Raw genomic sequence first — 19865 nt, 5'->3', positions numbered from 1 at the left:
GAAACTCATCATATTTCAGGTTACCGATAATGCAAGTTTGGAAACTGAAACAGGAAGGAACACAAGCTGAAAAAGCTTTTATCCAGCCCACAGCATTTCTCTTGCCAGATGCAAGACAGTTTGGTGTTTTTCTCTTTTTTTGGTTGTTGTTGTTGTTATTGTTGTTTTTCCAGCAGTACTTTGGTGGGGTTAAAATTAGCTGGCAGCATTCTGGTCACATGCTAGACAGCAAAACAAAAGGGAGTTGTTCCCTGGCAGCCCCTGAAGCAGACCTTCCTAATCCATGGACTTCTGGGAAGCCCACTCCTTGGGTCCTGCAACAGAAGGGCCACACCACCAACTCCCCTCGGTCATTATCCTACTCTAACAGGCAGAGCTTGGGTAGGGTCTAAGCTGTTTGGGATCTCAGGGTGTGCCTCCATTTAGGAAGACACTGAGGGCCCCAAAATGGCTTTTTCGGATCTTCCCATTTGGGAGAGGAAGGTTGAAAAAAGGAAGAACTTTTGTAGGCAACAAAGAAGCAGACACCACAAGGACAGAGAGAGATGGGGGGAAGTAGGGGGAGGAGATAGTGTCTGCAATGTGAGCATGGGCACCACCTTCTGGGGGCACAGGCTGCTCTGGGCACGGGTAAAGCATGAAATCATACATCTGAGTTCCACGTAGCCAGCACTTTGGATAGATTCTTTATCTATGGACCCTGATGATAGGGGCTCATCATGGTCTGCTTTGTTCTTTCCAGCTTAAAACTGTCACCAGAAGCCCTGGATGAAAAATACAGCCTCTGATTCATACCCACAGTCAGGAAACATCCCTTGCGTTCAGTGCAGAAACATGTCGGTCAACCTGGGAAAGAAATCACCACCGCGAAGTATGCTTTTGGCTTGCCAAAGCTTAGCAGCTGTGAGAGCCAAAAATTCAGCTGCCTGGATTTTCTGGGGAAGGTGGGGGTGAGTATTGAGTGGGTGGGTGGTATGGGATGGGGGTGGGAGAGAAAGAGGGACTTTCTGAATCACCTGATTTCTGCCTCCAATTCCTATTTAATTCCAAGCCAGAACCCACCTCGAAACGTCTCAAAAGCCAAATGCTCCTAAAAATTGCATTCAACACTATCCCTTCCAGCCTCGCGCCTGCTGGCAAGGTGAAGCAGATGGCTCTTATTGATTAATTTATTTATTTGGAAGGGGCTCCTCGAAGTAAGGAAATTCCAGCGAGACAGAAAGCCTAGGCCAGAATTGCCATGACAATCTCAAGCAGACAACTAGAGACAGGCAGGTTAAAAGACACTGCAGCGAAGCCCCAGGAACCCGGGCATTTTCCATCTTTCTCCCATCCAGCCTCCATGTCAGCCATGCATTTATGAAGAACTACCTCATTTGGTTCAACCTTCTGTGGTATTCAAGGGTTTGTGTGAGCTCTGTAGAGCCTGCTTTGTCAAAGGGGCTTCACAAACCAAACAGGCCTCTGACTTGGTTCTTATGCTGAAGCCCTCATTATACAGACAGACCCAACAGAAATTCCCACTGCCTTAACGCCCAGCACAGAAAGTCCTCTTTAATAAACATACACCATTTTTCAGTGGAACAGCCTCAAGGTGTCAAAAGTACATAAAGGTCTGAAAGCTGAAACCCTAGATAAACAGTATGCTGAAATATATTTAGCAGAAAATATTGAAAGCCACAGGAAAAATATGTTCTCTTCCTGGGATGTTAACGAAGGTTTAGGTTCAGGAAACCTTCAGGAAATAGCGAGTTGGGTTGAGAAGGAATACTGCTCAATGTAAATAAATCACTAAACCTCCTTGGCCTCCACAGGCCTTGGCTGGAATGGAGTATTTCATTTTTTCCCCCCATTAAACAGGCCACCCGGAGAGTTGGCATTACAGACCTGAACTTGTACCAAATCTGAGTGTGCTATTTTGTTTCTGTACATTGAATCAGACGGTGTTTCAAATAGAAGCTTGTGCAAAATGGGGGTGGGGGGGAAGCAGCCAACCAGACAGGCGCACCCTTACTCTCAGCATAAATGAAAGACCTGTTCCACCTGCGATCACCCAACGTCTTGTCTCTGACAGTGACATACCCTCTGTTTTTGTTGCCTAGGGTGATGTCATGCTCATTCTAAAGCCCAAGAGTTCTAAGGGACTGGGTTGCCTCTGCTGCAATAGGATGCCTAGAGAAGGACCCAAGATTTCCTGAAGTCTCTGGGTAAGTAGGGAGAACAAGGAAAGGAACGGGCACCCAACTCTCCCCAAGATGGATGCTCCATGATGTAAGTGGCTGGCTAAAATATCTGGCATCTTTGCCGGTTTAAGTTGCCAGCCAAATATTATTAAAAAGATAAAATAATACACGCAACTGTGCAGAAGGCAGGACTGGTGTGTTTACATCCGGGTTGTGATGACTCAAAAGACTTGGACTTGCTGAAAAGCTCTATTAAAAACACAGCTTTGTGAGCCTCCCCACCCCGCCCCGCCAGGGAGCAGAAGGAAGCAGGAGAGGGGTGGCGATTGTTTGGGTGGGAGGTGGGGGGTTTGGAGGGTATGATGACCTGCCCAGGGTTAAGGAGGCCCTTGGGGCTGCCGGTGGCACTGAAGGCCAGGGAAGTGCTCAGAGGCTCACGAAGCTCGGCACCAGAGCGGGGAGGGTTAACCTTTTTTTCCAGAACATTGATTTCACCATCTCACCGACTCGCGGGAGGCGGGGCGGGAGCGCGGAGCGAGAGCCTGCCGCGCCGCGAGGAGGCTGCGGATCACAAGGCCATTCTGATAGCCTCCCGTCCCCATGGCAACCGCAACGGCATTTATCAGTTCCTTCTGCGCACAGGCACAGCGAAATCTGCATTGCACATGGCAGGCTTCCAGCATCCCGAATGAAAGAGCACTTTGAACGGCTGCCAGGTTTGGGAAGGAGCAGAGCTGTCAGGGCTGCTTAGAGCTGGCAGTTTATACCGGGGAGGCTCTCGCTTCCCAGAATCCTTCGGGCCTGGCGCGCTGCCAAGTGCTTAGCGGAAGCTAAAAAGTAACTCGTTCCCCTCCCCCTCCCCACGCTCCCTCCCCCCCTCCACGCCATTCACCGCAGCAGCGCTCTCAAAAATTTTCCACATGTCCTGTGTCACCCAGTGCAGCCTGTACAATGAAAACCAGAACGCCGGCTCCCCATGGCCGGTCTTTTATTAATCACTGGGGGAGGGAGGCCAGGCTGGGATCAAGACACTTTACAGTCTGGAGCACCGGGTCTCCTCTGTACCTGCCAGAACCCACTGGGTGTGAACCTGTGTGCGGTGTGCGTGCGTGCATGTGCCTTTTTTCGGCCTGAAAAATACATTAATAAAAATAAAAGCAGCTTCAGGACTGTAGACACCCTGAGTAGACTTGTAGACACCCTGAGTACGGGACCGCACCCCTCCCCCCCCCCCCCCCCCCCGCCCCGTAGGGTGGTTGGGGTGGGGGGTGCGGGTTTCGGTTGGGTGCTTCTCAGCTTTCATTTAGGTTGGGGAATTGAGGTCATGCAGGCAGCGTTGTTCAGATCCAGCCTTTCCAAGAGCCTTGGGGAAGAGGGTTGTTACTGAGAGCCGAGTCTTTTCCGGAGCTTTCCTCGAATCTCAATCTCGGGTGTCCGCGGTGAGAGCTCTGAGACCATCGATGGGAAGGAAGCTGGGAGATGATTTTCAATGGAAAGTTTACCCGATAAGTTCTGACTGTCAGGTACAGCCCAGAGCACAAGGGCTTCTACTAGCAGAAGCCGCAAATTGGCAAAGCATTCACTGTGCTGAATCTTTTTTTTTTTTTAATCATAATCTACACTGAGATCAAGGGCTTGGGCTTTATTTTCCAGCACAAATAGAACGAAAATTGTCTGCTGCTTAGGCGGTTGGATAGAGTTCAGGAAAACTATGTCTGGCATTAATTCCAAAGTGGAGGTTTTGGTTCAAGCGAGGCCCATTAATTTCAGTAAACTGTTTTCACTAGTCCAGACCCTGCTGTGCAAGGACTATTTATTACCTTTTGCTAACCTGATGTCTTCAGAGTTGTAAAGCAAAGGGAAAAAAAATCCAGGGAGGAGATATCTATATCTTGAATCAAATGGTTTTGCACCTTTCCTTTGGGGGCCATGTTTAATGGGGCATTTTCTGTCCCTGATTTTTCTTAATCAGACTTTTTCTTTTAAATCCATCTTGCAATGAATTTGAGGGGGGGGAAAAATCCTGATGGAGAGGATCCTGGCAAAAGCAAATATCTGTCTCCTGCCTCCTTCAGAAGGGTACCTCCCAGCCACAGGGATGTTTTGTGTGTGTGTCCCGGGCTTCCAGGCTGCAGGTCCAGTGCAAAGCCCTGACATGAGTCACCCTGACCATCCGGTCTAAAATACACCAAGACAGTCAATTTTGGCGTTTGTTCTCCCTAGGAATTTTACTAGCTGCCTTAGAAAAGCACATAAATTGCTTCCCCCTCCTCTTTTTTCCATGCCTCCTCTCTTCATTCCCACCCCTCCCCAGTCTATGTTGATGTCATTTCAAAGGCAAGGATGAAAAGGGGGGATTTGTCAGGCGGTCAGGTTTGTGAATGTGTCTTTCCAGCCCCCAACACACACACACACACACACACACACACACACACACACACACCTGAGAATGTTAATCAGAATTAAAAGCTAGTCAGTACTATTAAAGCATCAAACATGAAGACTTAGAGAAGGAGAGGGCATATGAGGGGTAGAGGCAGTGGAATGGAATATACGGAATATAATTCAGTCCTCTGCGCCGACTTGTTAAAATAAAGGAGGGGAAAGGTAGCACCAATTTGGTTAGCTTGTCAAATGTCAGAATTACTGGTCTTTTCCTTTTAACTACTCTCCCCATTCGCAACCCCCGCCCCGCCCCGCCCCGCCCCAACACAGTCAAGTTTTGTGCCTTTCCCAAGTGTGATTAATCTCTGGCAAAGGCCAGAAACAGGAGTAGATTTCTTGGCTGCCCGTTCTGATAAACAGTCTGTTCTTGGGAAGAGTAGGTGAAGGTGGCGTAAGGGAGGGAGTGGGGGTGGTGATCTGCGGGCCTTGTTGTGGGGTTGGGGGCAGGGGGAGGAGGGGAGGGGAGGGGGCTTTGTAGTCCCGCCCTCCCGGCAAATGCAATTGCCCTTCCTTTGGAGCGCGTGGTTTTCGGGTGGGTCAGGTTTCCTGGCTTTCAGAATGTGCGCAGACACTGGGCCCATTCTTGCTGCCAGTTCACGGCGTCCAGGAAACGTCGGAGGGACACCGAGGGCTCGGGGAGGGGATAGAGAGCGCTCCGGAAAGGGAGGGGATGGGAGCCCGCATGCCTGAGGATTCAGACCCCAGGTCGGATGCTAAGGCGCGGCCGACCGCGGGCTTCTAACGCTGGGAGCCGCCCAGCGGGGAAACCGAGGCAGCCACCGGGAAGGCTCGGGGTGGGGAGAGGGGGCGGCGGCGGTAGGAAGTATTGTAAAGCGAAACTGGGAGAGCCAGAAGATGTTCACAGCAAAGAGAGGGGCTATTTCGCGGCGTCGGAGGCCGCTGGTATGGAAACTCCATAGGCAAGAACACTGCCTGTGGGTTTTGCAGCGGGTTCATTGTGTGGGCAACCAGGCAGCGAGCGGCGATATGAAAACGTGGGGAGGGGAAGAGTCTTGGGCTGAAAGGAAATCAGTGCCGAGAAGGCTGCGCGCGGCTGGGAAATGTCACCAAGGAGAGTGCAGTGGCACCGAATAAATGATGAATAATCGTCTACCTTTTGGGAAAGGAGTGTAGTGTAAAATTATTAACAAACGCGAGAAACCCGCGTCTTCTCAACCTGAAAAGCAAACCCTCACCTCCTGCCTCTCCTCTCCAACACACACACACACCCCACCCCACGTCTACCCTGCATCCAAGCCGCCTCGGCTAGGCTCGTTTTCCTTTGGATTTAATTACATGAAAATGGTGAACAAAAAACCTGTAATTACACCCTTAGTCCCTGCCACTCAGGCCCAGCACACTTCCTGCTTAGTTTTGTTTTTTAAAGAAGAGGTCATTGCCTCTTTTCATTTCAAATTGACCAAAACAAAAAAGTAAAAGCCCCCAATAAATCCCAACTGCCGCGAGCTTCGGCACCATCAGGAACTGGGGATGGGAAATCCTTGTTGGTCTAGGAGAGATGAGGAGACAGCCTACCCTGGCTATTGTCTCCTCCTATTTTTTAGGTCCAGGGGCAGTCACTGTTTGTCCATCAGCCCAGAAAAACAGAGATGCTGAGCTGGCCAGGGGGGTGACTGAAGAGTATGGATCAGGCCTCAATTCTTCTATTTTACCTAGAAAGATTTAGTGCTGGAAAGGAGATTCCTGACAATGGCTTGACTTTCTACACCCCTAGGTATTAAAATAGAGATACTCACTGTAAGCCCCCAAAGTTTGGAAAATAGGTAATATCGACATTTGGCAGATGAGGAAACTGGGCCTCTAGAAAATAAACAGATTGCTGTATGTCAGTCATGTGGCTGGTGGGAGTGTGTTGTACAAGCACTGTCTCTGATGACTTTGGGGCTTTTTCTTCAGGAAAACTAGGACACCTAGGAGTAAATGGAAGCTTCTAGATTCTGGACTAGAGTCAGTCTGTTTTCATTCATCATTAGATCCCTAGGGCTGAGAAAGTATTCTCTAAATAGTTGAGTAACCTAATGAATGGCAATGGAAGGGCACACGTTTAGGAGCTAGGAGATGGAAACCCACTAGGCCCTCTGGCACCCAAGTTTCAGCTTTGAAACAAAATATAAGTGATGAGAATAGCTTCACACTCATCCAGACACGCCAGGCTTGAATCCTCTGGGTCTGGCCACAGAGAGAAGTTGAGGTTATCCAGATGGCGGTCCTCTAGATGCGTCAGGGTTGAGGGCTATCTTATTCCCTTGATTTCCAGCTCCTGTGGTACCTATGCCAGGCTTGATTATCAAGGTACAGGCCTCTCCTATGCTAGAAGTGCTTTGAGGAGTAGCCTGCCATAGTCATCAAGTGGCCCCCCAGACCAAGTACAGGACAGTACCTATTGGGTGGCTGCACAGAGTCCGTATTACCTGAATCTGGTGAAAGCAAAGTTGTTACTTGACATCCGGGTTTGGAAAGAGGCTACTTCCACCATTAAGTGGATCTTCTCCACTTCCTTCTCTTTCATCATGCAGCCTGGGGGTCCTTCTCAGGTGTGGACATTTAAAATCTATCAATAGCTATCCTCAATAAGGGGAACTCAGTAAGTTCCTAAATACTTCAGCATGTGCTACAGCTTCAGATTTTCCTCCATCACCTCTACCTAGAGGCAGGGTATAGAATACCCAGGAAGGTCTCAGGGGATGCCTGGGAATCATGGCTACACAATTTTGCTCAAAGATGAATGGTGACTGATTTTAACTCCCCCAGAACTAGTGCTAATTTGTGCATAATCTCCCATCTACTGGCACGGTAGTGGCATTCTTCAACTGGAAATTTCTGCAGGAGAGACATTTTAACTTTCTTGCAGTTTCTTACAGACAGGTAGGGTACCCCGACCCCCACCCTCCAAAAAAGGCTGGCACCACTGGATCAGAAGAAGGAACACTGGATTTAGAGCCAGAGAACCTGGTTTTCAATAATTCTGGACTAGCTCTGGATGTGCTTTCCTGACCTACACAGGAGTGTTGAAAGTAACACCTAAGTCACAAGGCTGGTGTGGTGATTGGTGAGATAATGTCTGGGAAGGCCTTTCAGAGCTCTCAACAACTGCTGGTCATTCTATTGTTCATAATCGCTTCCATTTTATTAAGTACATTATAATATTTATCTTTCACACAGGCCAGTGAGACCAATTATACCCCTTTTACGGACTAAGAAATACAGGGTCAGGTGATCTGGTCAAGGTCACAGAGCTATTTAGGGTCAGCCAAGTCCAAGTGGAACATCATAATGTTAAGTATATACTAAATGCTAAGCGTCTCCTCTTTCTCTCTCCCGAGTTGCAGGTTGAACGGCCTAGCTAAGCAAGATGAGTCCAAATACTCGGCGATGTACCTAACCCATGCACCCCAACCTAGGACAGCGCTGATGGCTGCCCTTCTGTACCAGACTTGACCGAGGACAGTGAAGCCGCCGCGAGGGCTTCCCGCTCTGACGCCCCGCCTTCTGGCAGCCCCGGGGCAGGAAAGCGCCGGCGACGACGGGTCTCCGAAGCCCGGTGGTGGAAACCCCCGGTCTCTGGTGTGAGCCGGTGGGAACCCGCGGGCACGCTGGCTCCCTGCTCAGGCCCCGGGCGCACGCGGGGTGGGGCGGGAGGGTCTGAGCACCTGTGGTCCTGACCGCCCGCCGCCCGCCTCTCCGCCCACTTTCGCCCTCCAAGCCCCCCTTCCCGATTTACCCCACTCCTTGGGGTGTGGGTGTTTGTTTTAACCCAAACGGATGGGTGAATAGCACCCTTGTCTGGCGCTTTCCTCCTCCCCAACCTCTAGAGCTGGTCCCTGAGAGGCTCATTCCAGGGTTCCTTGATTTGGGGGACCTGAAAAAACACGCGCTTTTGCTGAAGCCAGCGTTGGGCTCCCCCCGCCCCCCCCAACCTCCCCCCCCCGCCCCGTGCCCTGGCACGCTGGCCAGGAGAGGAAGCGGGGAGGAGGCAGGAACCAGACGCGACTCCCCCGCCCCGCGCCTTTCTTCTCTTCCCTGCTCCCCGCCCCTTCAGGAAGAAAGCAGTCAAGAGATCTGATCGCTCGTTGCGGCCGCCGTGCCAGCACCAAGCACTACGTACTCCTCTCCCTTCCACCCAGTTTTGCACGGAGCGCCCGGCTGCCCGCGCGCCTGGGGCTGGGCAGGTCCCGGCGGGCGGTGCAGCCTCCCCTCCCCCCGGGGCTCTTAGCGAATCACGTTGTTCCTGGGATTTCACGATCTAGTGGCTCTTGCGTAACCCTATGCCCTGGCCTAAATTAACTTTTTTTTTTTTTAAATACTAGGATTAATCCTTTAGGAAAAGGCAAATACTTCCGTCACGGAACCGGCCTGGGAGTACATGTGTAAATCACCGTGCTGACTCGATTCCCTCTCTTCCAGCCCCCGGGGTTGAGGGTAGGGGTTCCTGGCCTGGGGACGGGGGGCACCCAGCCCACACGTTTGTTTTCATCTACTTCGAGGCGGCTCTAGCGGGCCGAAGAAATGGGTCCTGCTGACTGCTGGCTTGAGTGTTACCAAAAAAGGCCTTTCTCTTGCCTGAGAGCTTGGCCCGCACTTTGCAGTGGGGTGACGCGAGGTTCAGCCCGGGCCTCCTCGGCCGAGCCAGCTGGCTGCAGGATGCCAGGACAGGGTCCCCCCCTCTCCGCTGTCTCTGCCACAAACCAGCGGGGGCACGGACAGGAGGGAGACTGCAGGGAGCTTCGAGGTGCATGGATCCAGCTGCAACCTTCTCACCTCTAGAGGAGGTGTCGCCTCCGGAAAGGCCAAGTGGAGAGCTGACCTTTTGCTCCAGTTTTAAAGCTGGGTCCTCCGAGGATGCCAGCTCAGATGCCAAGCTGCGGGTGGTGTGGGGGGACCAGCCACCGTTGGAACTTTGGGAAATTGCAGGAGTTTCCCCTTGCGCCAGATTGACCCCTGACTTGGCCAGTCTCCTAGACACTCCCCACCCCCCAACCATTCTGTCCCAGCTGTGGGTCTCTCCACCTAGTGTCTTAGGTAGAAGCCCCCCTTCCCCCACCTTGCTCAATTACTTCCCATTGTGGAGGCAATATTGTCACATGCAATTCTCCAAGGGAAATTTCTCTCCAAAATACTGATACTCTTGCCTCTCACAATCCCTGACACATCCCCAAACAGGGCCATCTCAAGTGGTTAAGATGAAATTTATCACCTTCAGTAATGATGATTCTTTGAGGGGAAAGGTATCAAGAGAGCTATGCCTTTTAAATTAAAGGATTACAAGACTGTAATGGAAGTTTGTTTAAATGCATGTTTATTTCTAACTTGGTGTATCTGAGGATACCCGGCATGTATGTGTGTGTGTGTATCTTCTTTAGTAACAGCAAAGGCAGACAAGGAGATGGAGACATATGTGTGTGCATACCAAACATAGCACTATGACACAGAATCAGACTTGCTTTCTCTAGCAGCCTGGCTAGAGGGTTGGGGCTAAGTTGCTTTCTTCAGTATTTTTTGGTTTAATAATGGGACAGGCTGAATAAGTATAAAGGCATAGATTAACTAGCCAAGCTAAAGCTAAGCAGCCTGGAGCCCCAGGCTGGTGGGAATGTCACTCTATTTCCTAGCCCTGTGTTTTGACTCACTCCAGGGTAGCTGTGGTGTGGGGAGGGTTGAAGTCTGGGAGGGTGAGGCAATGCTTCCAGCAGCTCTTTACAGAGGAATCACTGCCGGGAGCCAGCGGCCTGCGAAAGTTTATTATTGTTGGGGAGTGCACAGTGAGCTCACTGTTTTGCAGAAACAGAAATCTGACTGCTTTTGAGATGAAAGAGGGGCTCCCTGGGGCTCTTCCTTTCCCCTTTCTCCCTATTCTTAAAAATTCACCTTCTTTTGCACCCTAGGACCCCAGAATGAGTGGGATATCAGGGTGCTGGGGAGGGCTGAATGGGGGAAAACAGGTTCTGAAGGTCAAGTGTCAAAATCAAAATACTTCTTGTTGCTTCAACTGAACTTTTTTTTACAATTAGTAGTACTAGTAGTGATAAAAGTAGGGATCCTTATGTTCTATGTAATTTACAAAGTATTTCTATACCTTAATCAGCAATAGTACCATCAATACTAATAATAACCAACACTTACGGCTTCCTGTATACCTGACACTGTTCCACACACTGTGTGGCGTATTCATGCTACAGTCTCTGGCAGTGGCAGGTCCACAGCTTCTATGGAAGAAGTAAATGGCACAATCTACTTGGAAGGGGATGGTGCCGGGCAGTTAGGAAGATGTATTTGCATAGCACATTACATGAGAATTGTATGTAACAAACTGGGGGTGTTCCACGCTGATGGAAATTATAAGCACTCCAAAATAACCACTGAGAACATAAACTTGTCAAAAGCAGCATTCAAAACAGATTTACAGTATTCAGATCCCAGTTCTGTCTCTCATGGATGTGTGACCTTGGACAAGTTATTTAACCTCCTTGTTTTCTGAGCTTGTAAAAACACAGTTAGTAGTAGAATCTACCTTGTAGATAATATTGAAGGTTTAATGATAAGTAAACCACCTAACAGTGTCTGACCCACAGCAAGTCAAAATGAGTTATAACAAGAAGTAAAATAACAGCTCAAACATTCCTAATTAAGTTGGGAGCTCGGATCCCATTTTACAGATGGAAAACAGAGGTTATGTTAGGCTAAGTAATAGCTCAAGGTCACACAGCCAGTAAGAGAAAATTCGAAGTGTGTCAGACTCCAAAATCTTAAATTCCATTACATGGCCACCCTTCTCCAGCCTTGCCCAGGATTACCTTAGTCTTCATAGAGAGAAAAAAAAAATTTTAAGTAGACCCGTTACTTGAAAGAATCAGTGGAAATGCCCCTTTGACCATCATATCTGTTTCGCAATAAACACTAATGATGAGACATGATCTTGTAACCGAAAAGAAATCATGACCTTGCTCAGCCTTCTGGGGCCCTATGGAATGAAATCACAGCACAGAGGAAAGAATTTTGAAAACGGCGGCGGTGTTTTACAAAGCTCTATCGATATTATTAAATGGCTGTCCCCACCTTCTTTTTATCAAACCGGGGAAAACCACTCACCTGTTTGGTCTCTCCAGCACCTCCCCCTCCCTGCCCCCAACTGCAGCTGTGCGCAGCCAGTAGACTGTTTTCCTTAAAGGCCTCCGTGGGTGCTCGTAGCTTCTTTAGACATTTAGCCAAAATTTTTAAAGAGTGCGGCTTGGGGGGAGGGGTATCTCACCCTGAATTCATTTTAGCTCCGTCGCTGAAGCTCAGGTTCCTATACCAGGGCACAAAAACAAAAGCGAAAAGGCAGTTTCTGGAAAATTGGAGAACAGCTAGTTTTGCAGGTGCTTTGGCATCAGGGGTAGTAATGAGTGTAACATTCACACGGGGGGGGGGCGTGGATGGGGGGAAAGAGGTTTGATTGCAGATGAAATATGCAAATTTTATATTATGAAATTCACAGCGAAAAAAACCTTGAGACAGGACACATTTAAATTCACTGTCCGGGGGGTGGGGTGGGTGGCGGCGGGGATGGGGTGGGGAGCGGGATCGGAAGCGACGCTCGTGGTTTTGAAAAGCGTTTTAAACTTGGGAAAGCCGGGCGGGGAAAGGAAAGGTCATCGTCTGTTTTAATTTCCAATACCCCCCTCCCCGCCCCAGCCCTGGACTTCCAGTATCAGCTCGCCGGGCCTCAGCTGTTGTACACACACACATACACACACACACACGCAAGGCCGGGGGGGAGGGGAGGGCGGCGGCACGGAGGAGGGGCCAACTGGGAGGAATCTGGGCGGCCTGCCGCGCATGCGCTTTTCCGAGCAACAAGTGGGCTCCACGGAGGAAGTGTAAAGGGGAGGGGCGGCGCGGGGTGGGGGGAGAAGTGGTGCAGAGCGTGGTGGTGACGTCAGCGCTCCGCCCGGGCGGCATCCCGCGCGGCCAAGCCCGGGACAGCGCGAGCCGCAGCGCGAGCGGGAGCGCCGCGCCGCGCCTCCGGAACGTAGAGTTTTAACAATCACAACCCCACATTCCGGGCGAGCGCTAGCGGGGAAAGGGATGCGACCCGGGCCGAGGCGCCGCGCGAGCGCCCTGCAGCCAACGTGAGCGCCGCCAGCTGCGGGGGGCCCCCCGGCGCCGCCGGCCAGGCCCGGGGCGGGCGGGCGGGTGGGTGGGTGGAGGGGCTGGGGTCGGCGGCGGGAGCCTGCTGGCGTGCACGCCTTTTCTCCTCGGCTCTCGTGCGTCCTGGAAGCAGTGACCGCGGCGGCTGCACTCGCGGCCGTGCACGCCCAGCCGCCGCCAGCGGAACGGCCGGCCGACCTCTGCGGAGGGGGAGAAGCGCCTCGCGGCTGCCAGCTCCTCCCCCGGCCCTCCGGGGAAGCCGCGACTTCAGCAAGATTGGACCCGAGCGCCGGGTGGCACTGCACACCCTCTAGCCTTCGTCCCGGGGAGCCTGGAGGGGAGAGGACGCAGGTCGTAGGGGGTTCCCCCCCACCCCGCCAACCAGGGGAGAGGAAGAGACAACCCCTTGCGAGCTTCCACGCACCAGCTTATACTCCGGGGAGGGGGCCAAGAGCCAACGGCCGCCAGCACCCGGCCACCCTCGCCCCCTCCCCCGCCCCGGGCCCGGAGCTTCCAGTCTGGGTCCGCGACACCAGGAAGAAGGCGCCGGAGCTCACCTCGCGACGAGACAGCCGCAGTAGGAGGAGGTGGGGGCGAGGAGCCGGGCTGCACTCGTCTGCCGCCCGGGCGGTGGAGTCCCCGGCGGCCAGGCACTTCGCCGGCGGTGGACATTCGCGCTCGCTCCAGCCCCTGGGGCAGAACTTTCTCGCCCCCCCACCCCCACCCCCCGCTTCCTCCCCCCGCAGCCGGACTCCTGCCCTAGCCGGCCGGCCCTCCGGGAGGAGCAGGCACCGCGGAGACAGCTCGGCCGGGGGAGGGGGCCTCCCTTCCCCAGGGCCGGCATCATGTCGGCGGCGCAGGTGTCCTCGTCTCGGAGACAGTCTTGCTACCTGTGCGATCTGCCCCGCATGCCCTGGGCCATGATCTGGGACTTCTCGGAACCCGTATGCCGCGGTTGCGTCAACTACGAGGGCGCCGATCGCATCGAGTTTGTAATTGAGACAGCGCGCCAGCTGAAACGGGCGCACGGCTGCTTCCAGGACGGCCGCTCCCCCGGGCCGCCGCCGCCCGTTGGGGTCAAGACGGTGGCTCTGTCGGCTAAGGAGGCGGCGGCAGCAGCTGCAGCGGCTGCGGCCGCCGCGCAACAACAGCAGCAACAACAGCAGCAGCAGCAGCTCAACCACGTCGATGGTTCCAGCAAGCCTGCGGTGCTGGCGGCCCCGTCCGGCCTGGAGCGCTATGGCCTGAGCGCGGCCGCCGCGGCCGCAGTGGAACAACGCAGCCGCTTCGAGTACCCGCCACCGCCCGTGAGCCTGGGGAGCAGCAGCCACGCCGCGCGGCTGCCCAACGGCCTGGGGGGCCCCAACGGCTTCCCCAAGCCCAACCCGGAGGAGGGACCCCCGGAGCTGAACCGCCAGAGCCCCAACTCTTCTTCGGCGGCTGCATCGGTGGCGTCTCGGCGCGGGACGCACGGCGGGTTAGTGGCAGGACTGCCTAACCCAGGGGGTGGCGGAGGCCCCCAGCTCACCGTACCCCCCAACCTGCTGCCGCAGACCCTGCTTAACGGCCCGGCCAGCGCTCCGGTGCTGCCTCCGCCGCCGCCTCACGCCCTGGGCAGCCGTGGGCCCCCGACGCCTGCGCCCCCAGGGGCCCCCGGGGGCCCCGCTTGCCTCGGGGGTGCCCCCGGCGTTTCGGCCGCCTCGTCCTCTGCGGCGTCCTCGACCTCGTCGTCGGTGGCCGAGGTGGGCGTGGGTGCTGGCGGCAAGAGGCCCGGCTCGGTGTCGAGCACCGACCAGGAACGCGAGCTGAAGGAGAAGCAGCGGAACGCCGAGGCTCTGGCGGAGCTGAGCGAGAGCCTGCGCAACCGCGCGGAGGAGTGGGCCAACAAGCCCAAGATGGTCCGCGACACGCTGCTCACGCTGGCCGGCTGCACGCCCTACGAGGTGCGCTTCAAGAAGGACCACTCGCTGCTGGGCCGCGTCTTCGCCTTCGACGCCGTCTCCAAGCCCGGTATGGACTACGAGTTGAAGCTGTTCATTGAGTACCCCACGGGCTCGGGCAACGTGTACTCCAGCGCCTCCGGGGTGGCCAAGCAGATGTACCAGGACTGTATGAAGGACTTTGGCCGGGGTCTCTCCTCTGGCTTCAAGTACTTGGAGTATGAGAAGAAGCACGGCTCCGGGGACTGGCGCCTCCTTGGAGACCTGCTTCCCGAGGCCGTGCGCTTCTTTAAGGAGGGCGTGCCCGGCGCCGACATGCTGCCCCAGCCCTACCTGGACGCCAGCTGCCCCATGCTGCCCACGGCCCTGGTGAGTCTAAGCCGCGCCCCCAGCGCACCCCCGGGGACCGGGGCCCTGCCGCCCGCCACCCCCTCGGGCCGGGGCGCAGCCGCCAGCCTGCGCAAGAGGAAGGCGTCCCCCGAGCCCCCGGACTCCGCCGAGGGCGCGCTGAAGCTGGGCGAGGAGCAGCAGAGGCAGCAGTGGATGGCGAATCAGAGCGAGGCCCTCAAGCTCACCATGTCGGCCGGGGGCTTCGCGGCGCCAGGGCACGCGGCAGGGGGGCCGCCCCCGCCGCCCCCACCCCTGGGACCCCATTCCAACCGGACCACCCCGCCCGAGTCAGCCCCTCAGAACGGTCCGTCGCCCATGGCCGCCCTCATGTCGGTGGCAGACACTCTGGGCACGGCGCACTCGCCCAAGGACGGCAGTTCGGTGCACTCCACCACGGCCTCCGCGCGGCGCAACAGCAGCAGCCCGGTGTCACCGGCCTCCGTACCCGGGCAGCGCCGTCTGACGTCGCGGAACGGGGACCTGAATTTACAGGTGGCGCCCCCGCCGCCTAGCACCCACCCGGGCATGGACCAAGTGCATCCCCAAAACATTCCGGATTCCCCTATGGCCAACAGCGGGCCCCTCTGCTGTACCATTTGCCACGAACGTTTGGAGGACACGCATTTCGTCCAGTGCCCCTCCGTTCCCAGCCACAAATTCTGCTTCCCTTGCTCTAGAGAGAGTATCAAGGCCCAGGGGGCTACCGGCGAGGTGTACTGCCCCAGCGGAGAGAAATGCCCCCTAGTTGGGTCGAATGTACCTTGGGCCTTCATGCAGGGCGAAATCGCGACGATCTTAGCTGGGGATGTTAAAGTGAAAAAGGAGAGAGACCCTTGAACCAGAAGATAACCACCCCTTTTGCCCCAGACCAGCTCCTCCTGTCCAGAGGGCCCCTTCCCCAACCCCTTGACCGCCCCCCTCACCCCTTCGCGCCCAAGATGTAGAATTGTGAATATAACAAACTGCAAAAAGTTAGTCTTATGTATAGACATTATTTTCGTCGTATGTTTCTATATTTTGAAACAAAGGTATGTTAACTTCTTCATTTGAAGGATAAGCTGGTTTGTGTTAAGTATAATAATTGGTTGGGTCATTTGCATCATATTCGTTAGCATTTATTGGTGGCAGAGTGTTTGCCTAGGTACAGAAGTAATAGCCCTTAGCAACGACTGCTGCTGGTGTGTATTTTTGTAAATGTTATGCACTCACTGAAAGGAAAAAAAAAACACAAAAGAAAGTGACTTTTTTTTTTTTTTTTTGCCAAGGCCAGTGTTGCTGCCTAAAAAAAAATGATGCTATAAAATGGTGAGAGCTTCTTTCTGAACAGCCCCAAGTGTTGGAGTCTTCACTTTATTTTGTTCAGTTTTGTTCTGGTTTTTTTTTTTGTTTGTTTGTTTGTTTGTTTCTGTTTCCTTTGCAAAATGGTAAGGGGGGTGTTGGGGGTGGGTGGGTGTTTTTTGTTGCAAGTTGGTGAGGGAAAATGTTTTTTGGTTTCTACTGACCTGAATGTGTTGGATCTTCACGTGTTGTTTTGTTTTTGCTTTATTGATGCACGGATGCTTTTTGAACAGTAGAGCGAAATGCTAGACATGGAGAATCTGCTCTGTTTGTCCTTTATACATTTCTGTAGTTAACAGAACACTGTAATGTGCCTTGGAGCTTAGTAACTTGTAATAAATTCAATTGATATTAATTCTGCCCCGAGTCAGCAAGTGTGTTTTTCCAGGGCTAAGACTGCACAGCTGTACCACAGGGACAGCGCCTCACTACTTCCGACAGACAGAGAGTACAGACGCGCACCGGTGCCTTTGAAAGCCCTCAGCGGTGGCCTCTGTAGAAGGCCCAGTGCTGGCTGACCGCGCCTCCCCTTCTGTACCAGGCTATTTACATTCACCTCTGGGGCGGGACAGTTGCTGACTAAGCGATCTCTGTTTACTCTTCAGCATCTCTGCTTCCCCACCCCAGCCATGCGCACCCCAGCTGCAAATGACTGTCAGGGATGCTTTTTTGGTCCCTTGCCCTGTGACCCCGAGTATATGCTGATACCCAATGCAGCTGTGATTTAGGCAAGTGGGATGAGGGGAAGCAGAAAAAAAACTGGGGTGCTTTGCCTCCTAGATGTGGCAAAAATCACTGTTGTCGTACATTTAAAGCAAAAAGTACCATGGAGCTGGGAGCCGGCAGGAGGGCTGTGGAAGTGGGAAACATCCATTGTACTCAGGAGAGTTCTAGCAGCTTCCAGTTCCTGCACTGGAAGCAGTTTCACTTCATTCGTGACACGTTTCCTTCTCACCGCCCCACATCCCCCCCTCCCCGCCCCGCTTTTGACGATGATTTTTAAAGCAGAACACCTAGTTGGTTGCAGAGTGGGAGAGAGAAGGGGGAAAAAACCCAAACCCTGTTCCTGGAGCAGTGGTGGCTTATGACAGCAAATAGAACCCATTCCCACTGGTTGAAATGCAGTTATTTATCTAATCAACTTTCTGGTGGCATCTGTGAGGTACAGAAGGAAGGGGATGGGACTGGAACATCCTTTAGGGACTCAGAGCCCCTTGATTGAGCCTAGATGGGAACCAAGGGAAGGCAAACAAACCTAGTTTGAACCTTGTACTTTCCTGGAGAGTTAAATGGAAGGAAAGTAGAAAATGAGATGGAGGAAGCAGAAAACCAGATCCTATCAGAAATCCACTCCTGGCCACACCCCATTCCTGGTGGAGGTAAGCTGGACCTAGACCTTTATCACCAGAGGAATAGCAGAGGCCAGAGGTATAGCAAATAAGGAAAGAGACTGGGCAATCCCCACCCCACTCAAATCAAAGGGTAGGGCAGTGGGTATGGGTACAGATGAGTTCGGGGGAAAAACAAATCACTGGTTGGCCCAGAACACCCATGTGAAGATTGGGTTGGTGTTCTGACTTGCTGTTAATAACCCTTTTGGTTTCTGTTCGTGCTTCGCCACCACCATCCTTGAAGTAGTGGAAACCATGACTCTGTGTGTGTGTGTTTGAGGGTGTGGATAAATGGCAATTGATGGATCTGCAGCAGTCTCTTAATCCTGGTACCCGGGAGGTGCCTGTCTCACCTCTTTAAGAATCTCCCCACATATAAATAGATGTGCGTGTCAGCTTCCTGCAAATGTGTCCTTGCATTTTCATCTGCTGCCAAGTGTTGTATTGGTGCTTATGAGTCATGAAACCTATTTTCATCCTCAGGGGTAATTATCTTGGGGGGTGATAATGCATAGCAGACCGTAGGAAGAGTTAATTCTAAAACCTATCCTCGCCTGGCTACCAATCACACGTTTCACTTAAAGGTCTGGGTTGGCTTTTTCTCATAAGCTCATTAATAAAAACCAAGCATGTTTTGCCTGGAAGATCCTCTGAGGTGCTCCCCACCCCCACTCCCACTGCACACACACATAAAATGGGTAAACCTCAGCAGCCTGAGAATACAGAGATAGAGTGTCACTGGTGTGGTTTAACCACCAGTGAATGAAGGCGCGGTGGGTGTAGCCATTGCCCTTGAGCTGCTCATGGCACCTTGGGCGTGTGGATGATGGGGTCTAGGTGTGAACCTGGTGAGTACTGCCCAGTGGTTCCAGGGGGACGTTGGCCCTGTTAACCTGCCTCTGTGTGCACATCTGCTCCTGCTCACCTGCCACTGAACGCTTCATTGCTACGGTATTCCTTTCGGGAACTTGAAGGATTACAGGATCCTTGATTTAGTGCCCATAGGTAGACAAGGGGCCTGTCATTAAGAGCTGAGAACTGTAGTTTGCTCTTCCTTCTTGTGGCTGGGTGCATTATTAGCAGAAGAGGCAGAGCTGTAATAACGAAGCCTCCAGCACAGGCGGCCAGTTGGGTTTCACTAAGGAAACCTGCCTTGATGAGACCTGGGGGAAGGGAAGGAGGGAGGTGCTGAGAGGGAGAGCTGGAGTTTGGAGTGGAAGTGAATTATAATGGTGCAGTTAATTAAAGTTTACCATTGCCCAGGGCCATTTGTTAAATGGCGGCTGCCTCTTCGCCCTTCTTTTTTTTGAAACTGTGACCTTTCTCATTGCTCTGACCTATTCAGCTGCTAGTCGGGTTGCCTTAACCAGTCTTGCTTTGATCCCTCAGCTAGATTCCACCCTGACGCCATCCACAATTGTACACCCAGGAAGTGATTTCCTCTCCAGCACAAGAGGATTCTTGTGGGTTTCAGAGGTTCAGACGTAGGTCTCTGATGAGCTAGGCTTCCTTCATCTCCAGTTCACCCTGGATCTGCCCACCTCCTCCATTTCCTGCTTCTCATTGCCTTCCTGCCGCTCCACGCCGAAGTGGCTAACACTTAAAAAAAAAAAATCCATATCGCTTTTATTTATAGGCATTGTTTGTGCAGCGAATCTGAGCTGGATGTTTCTTTGAGTGGGTACCAGGGCGGGGCAAGGAGGACTTAGTTCAACAGCTTTGACAGAATAGGCTGATGGGGGTCAATTTTTAACCTTGATCTCCACCAGTGAGGACAACTCATCCTGTCAAATAAGTCTGGCATTCACATCTAAACCCTTCAGCTCATGTAGGCATGCACACCTATGCTGTTAAACATGATTTCAGGATGCATTTTCACATGCATTCAGCCCAGGCTGTTGATGTAACGAGTACTGAAATTCACTTTTGTTTTCTCTTAATACTTTGTCAAATCACGGAAATCGGAACAGGGAATGACGCTTATGGGCATCTAGTACAACGTTTTTAAACCTTTCTGGGGTCAGAGCACC

At 53.0% G+C, this 19865-nt stretch overlaps 1 protein-coding gene and 1 long non-coding RNA gene across 2 annotated transcripts; one reads left to right on the top strand and one right to left on the bottom strand.

Moving 5' to 3' along the window:
• Positions 1-1472: 1472 nt before the first annotated feature.
• Positions 1473-7347, bottom strand: LOC129620678 (uncharacterized). The gene is made up of 3 exons (XR_008698663.1): positions 7061-7347; positions 6386-6449; positions 1473-3655 (listed from the first exon to the last, which is right to left on the bottom strand). It is a non-coding gene; the product is annotated as an uncharacterized LOC129620678 (long non-coding RNA).
• Positions 7348-13583: 6236 nt separating this feature from the next.
• IRF2BPL (interferon regulatory factor 2 binding protein like) lies at positions 13584-16801 on the top strand. The gene has a single exon (XM_055538741.1). The coding sequence runs from the start codon at positions 13622-13624 to the stop codon at positions 15941-15943; it is 2322 nt and encodes a 773-aa protein (XP_055394716.1). The 5' UTR covers positions 13584-13621; the 3' UTR covers positions 15944-16801.
• Positions 16802-19865: the final 3064 nt, after the last annotated feature.

Source organism: Bubalus kerabau, chromosome 10 (genome assembly GCF_029407905.1).
Source record: "Bubalus kerabau isolate K-KA32 ecotype Philippines breed swamp buffalo chromosome 10, PCC_UOA_SB_1v2, whole genome shotgun sequence".
In the NCBI taxonomy this organism is placed as follows: Eukaryota; Metazoa; Chordata; class Mammalia; order Artiodactyla; family Bovidae; genus Bubalus; species Bubalus kerabau.
This window is presented reverse-complemented; position numbering and strand designations above follow the sequence as displayed.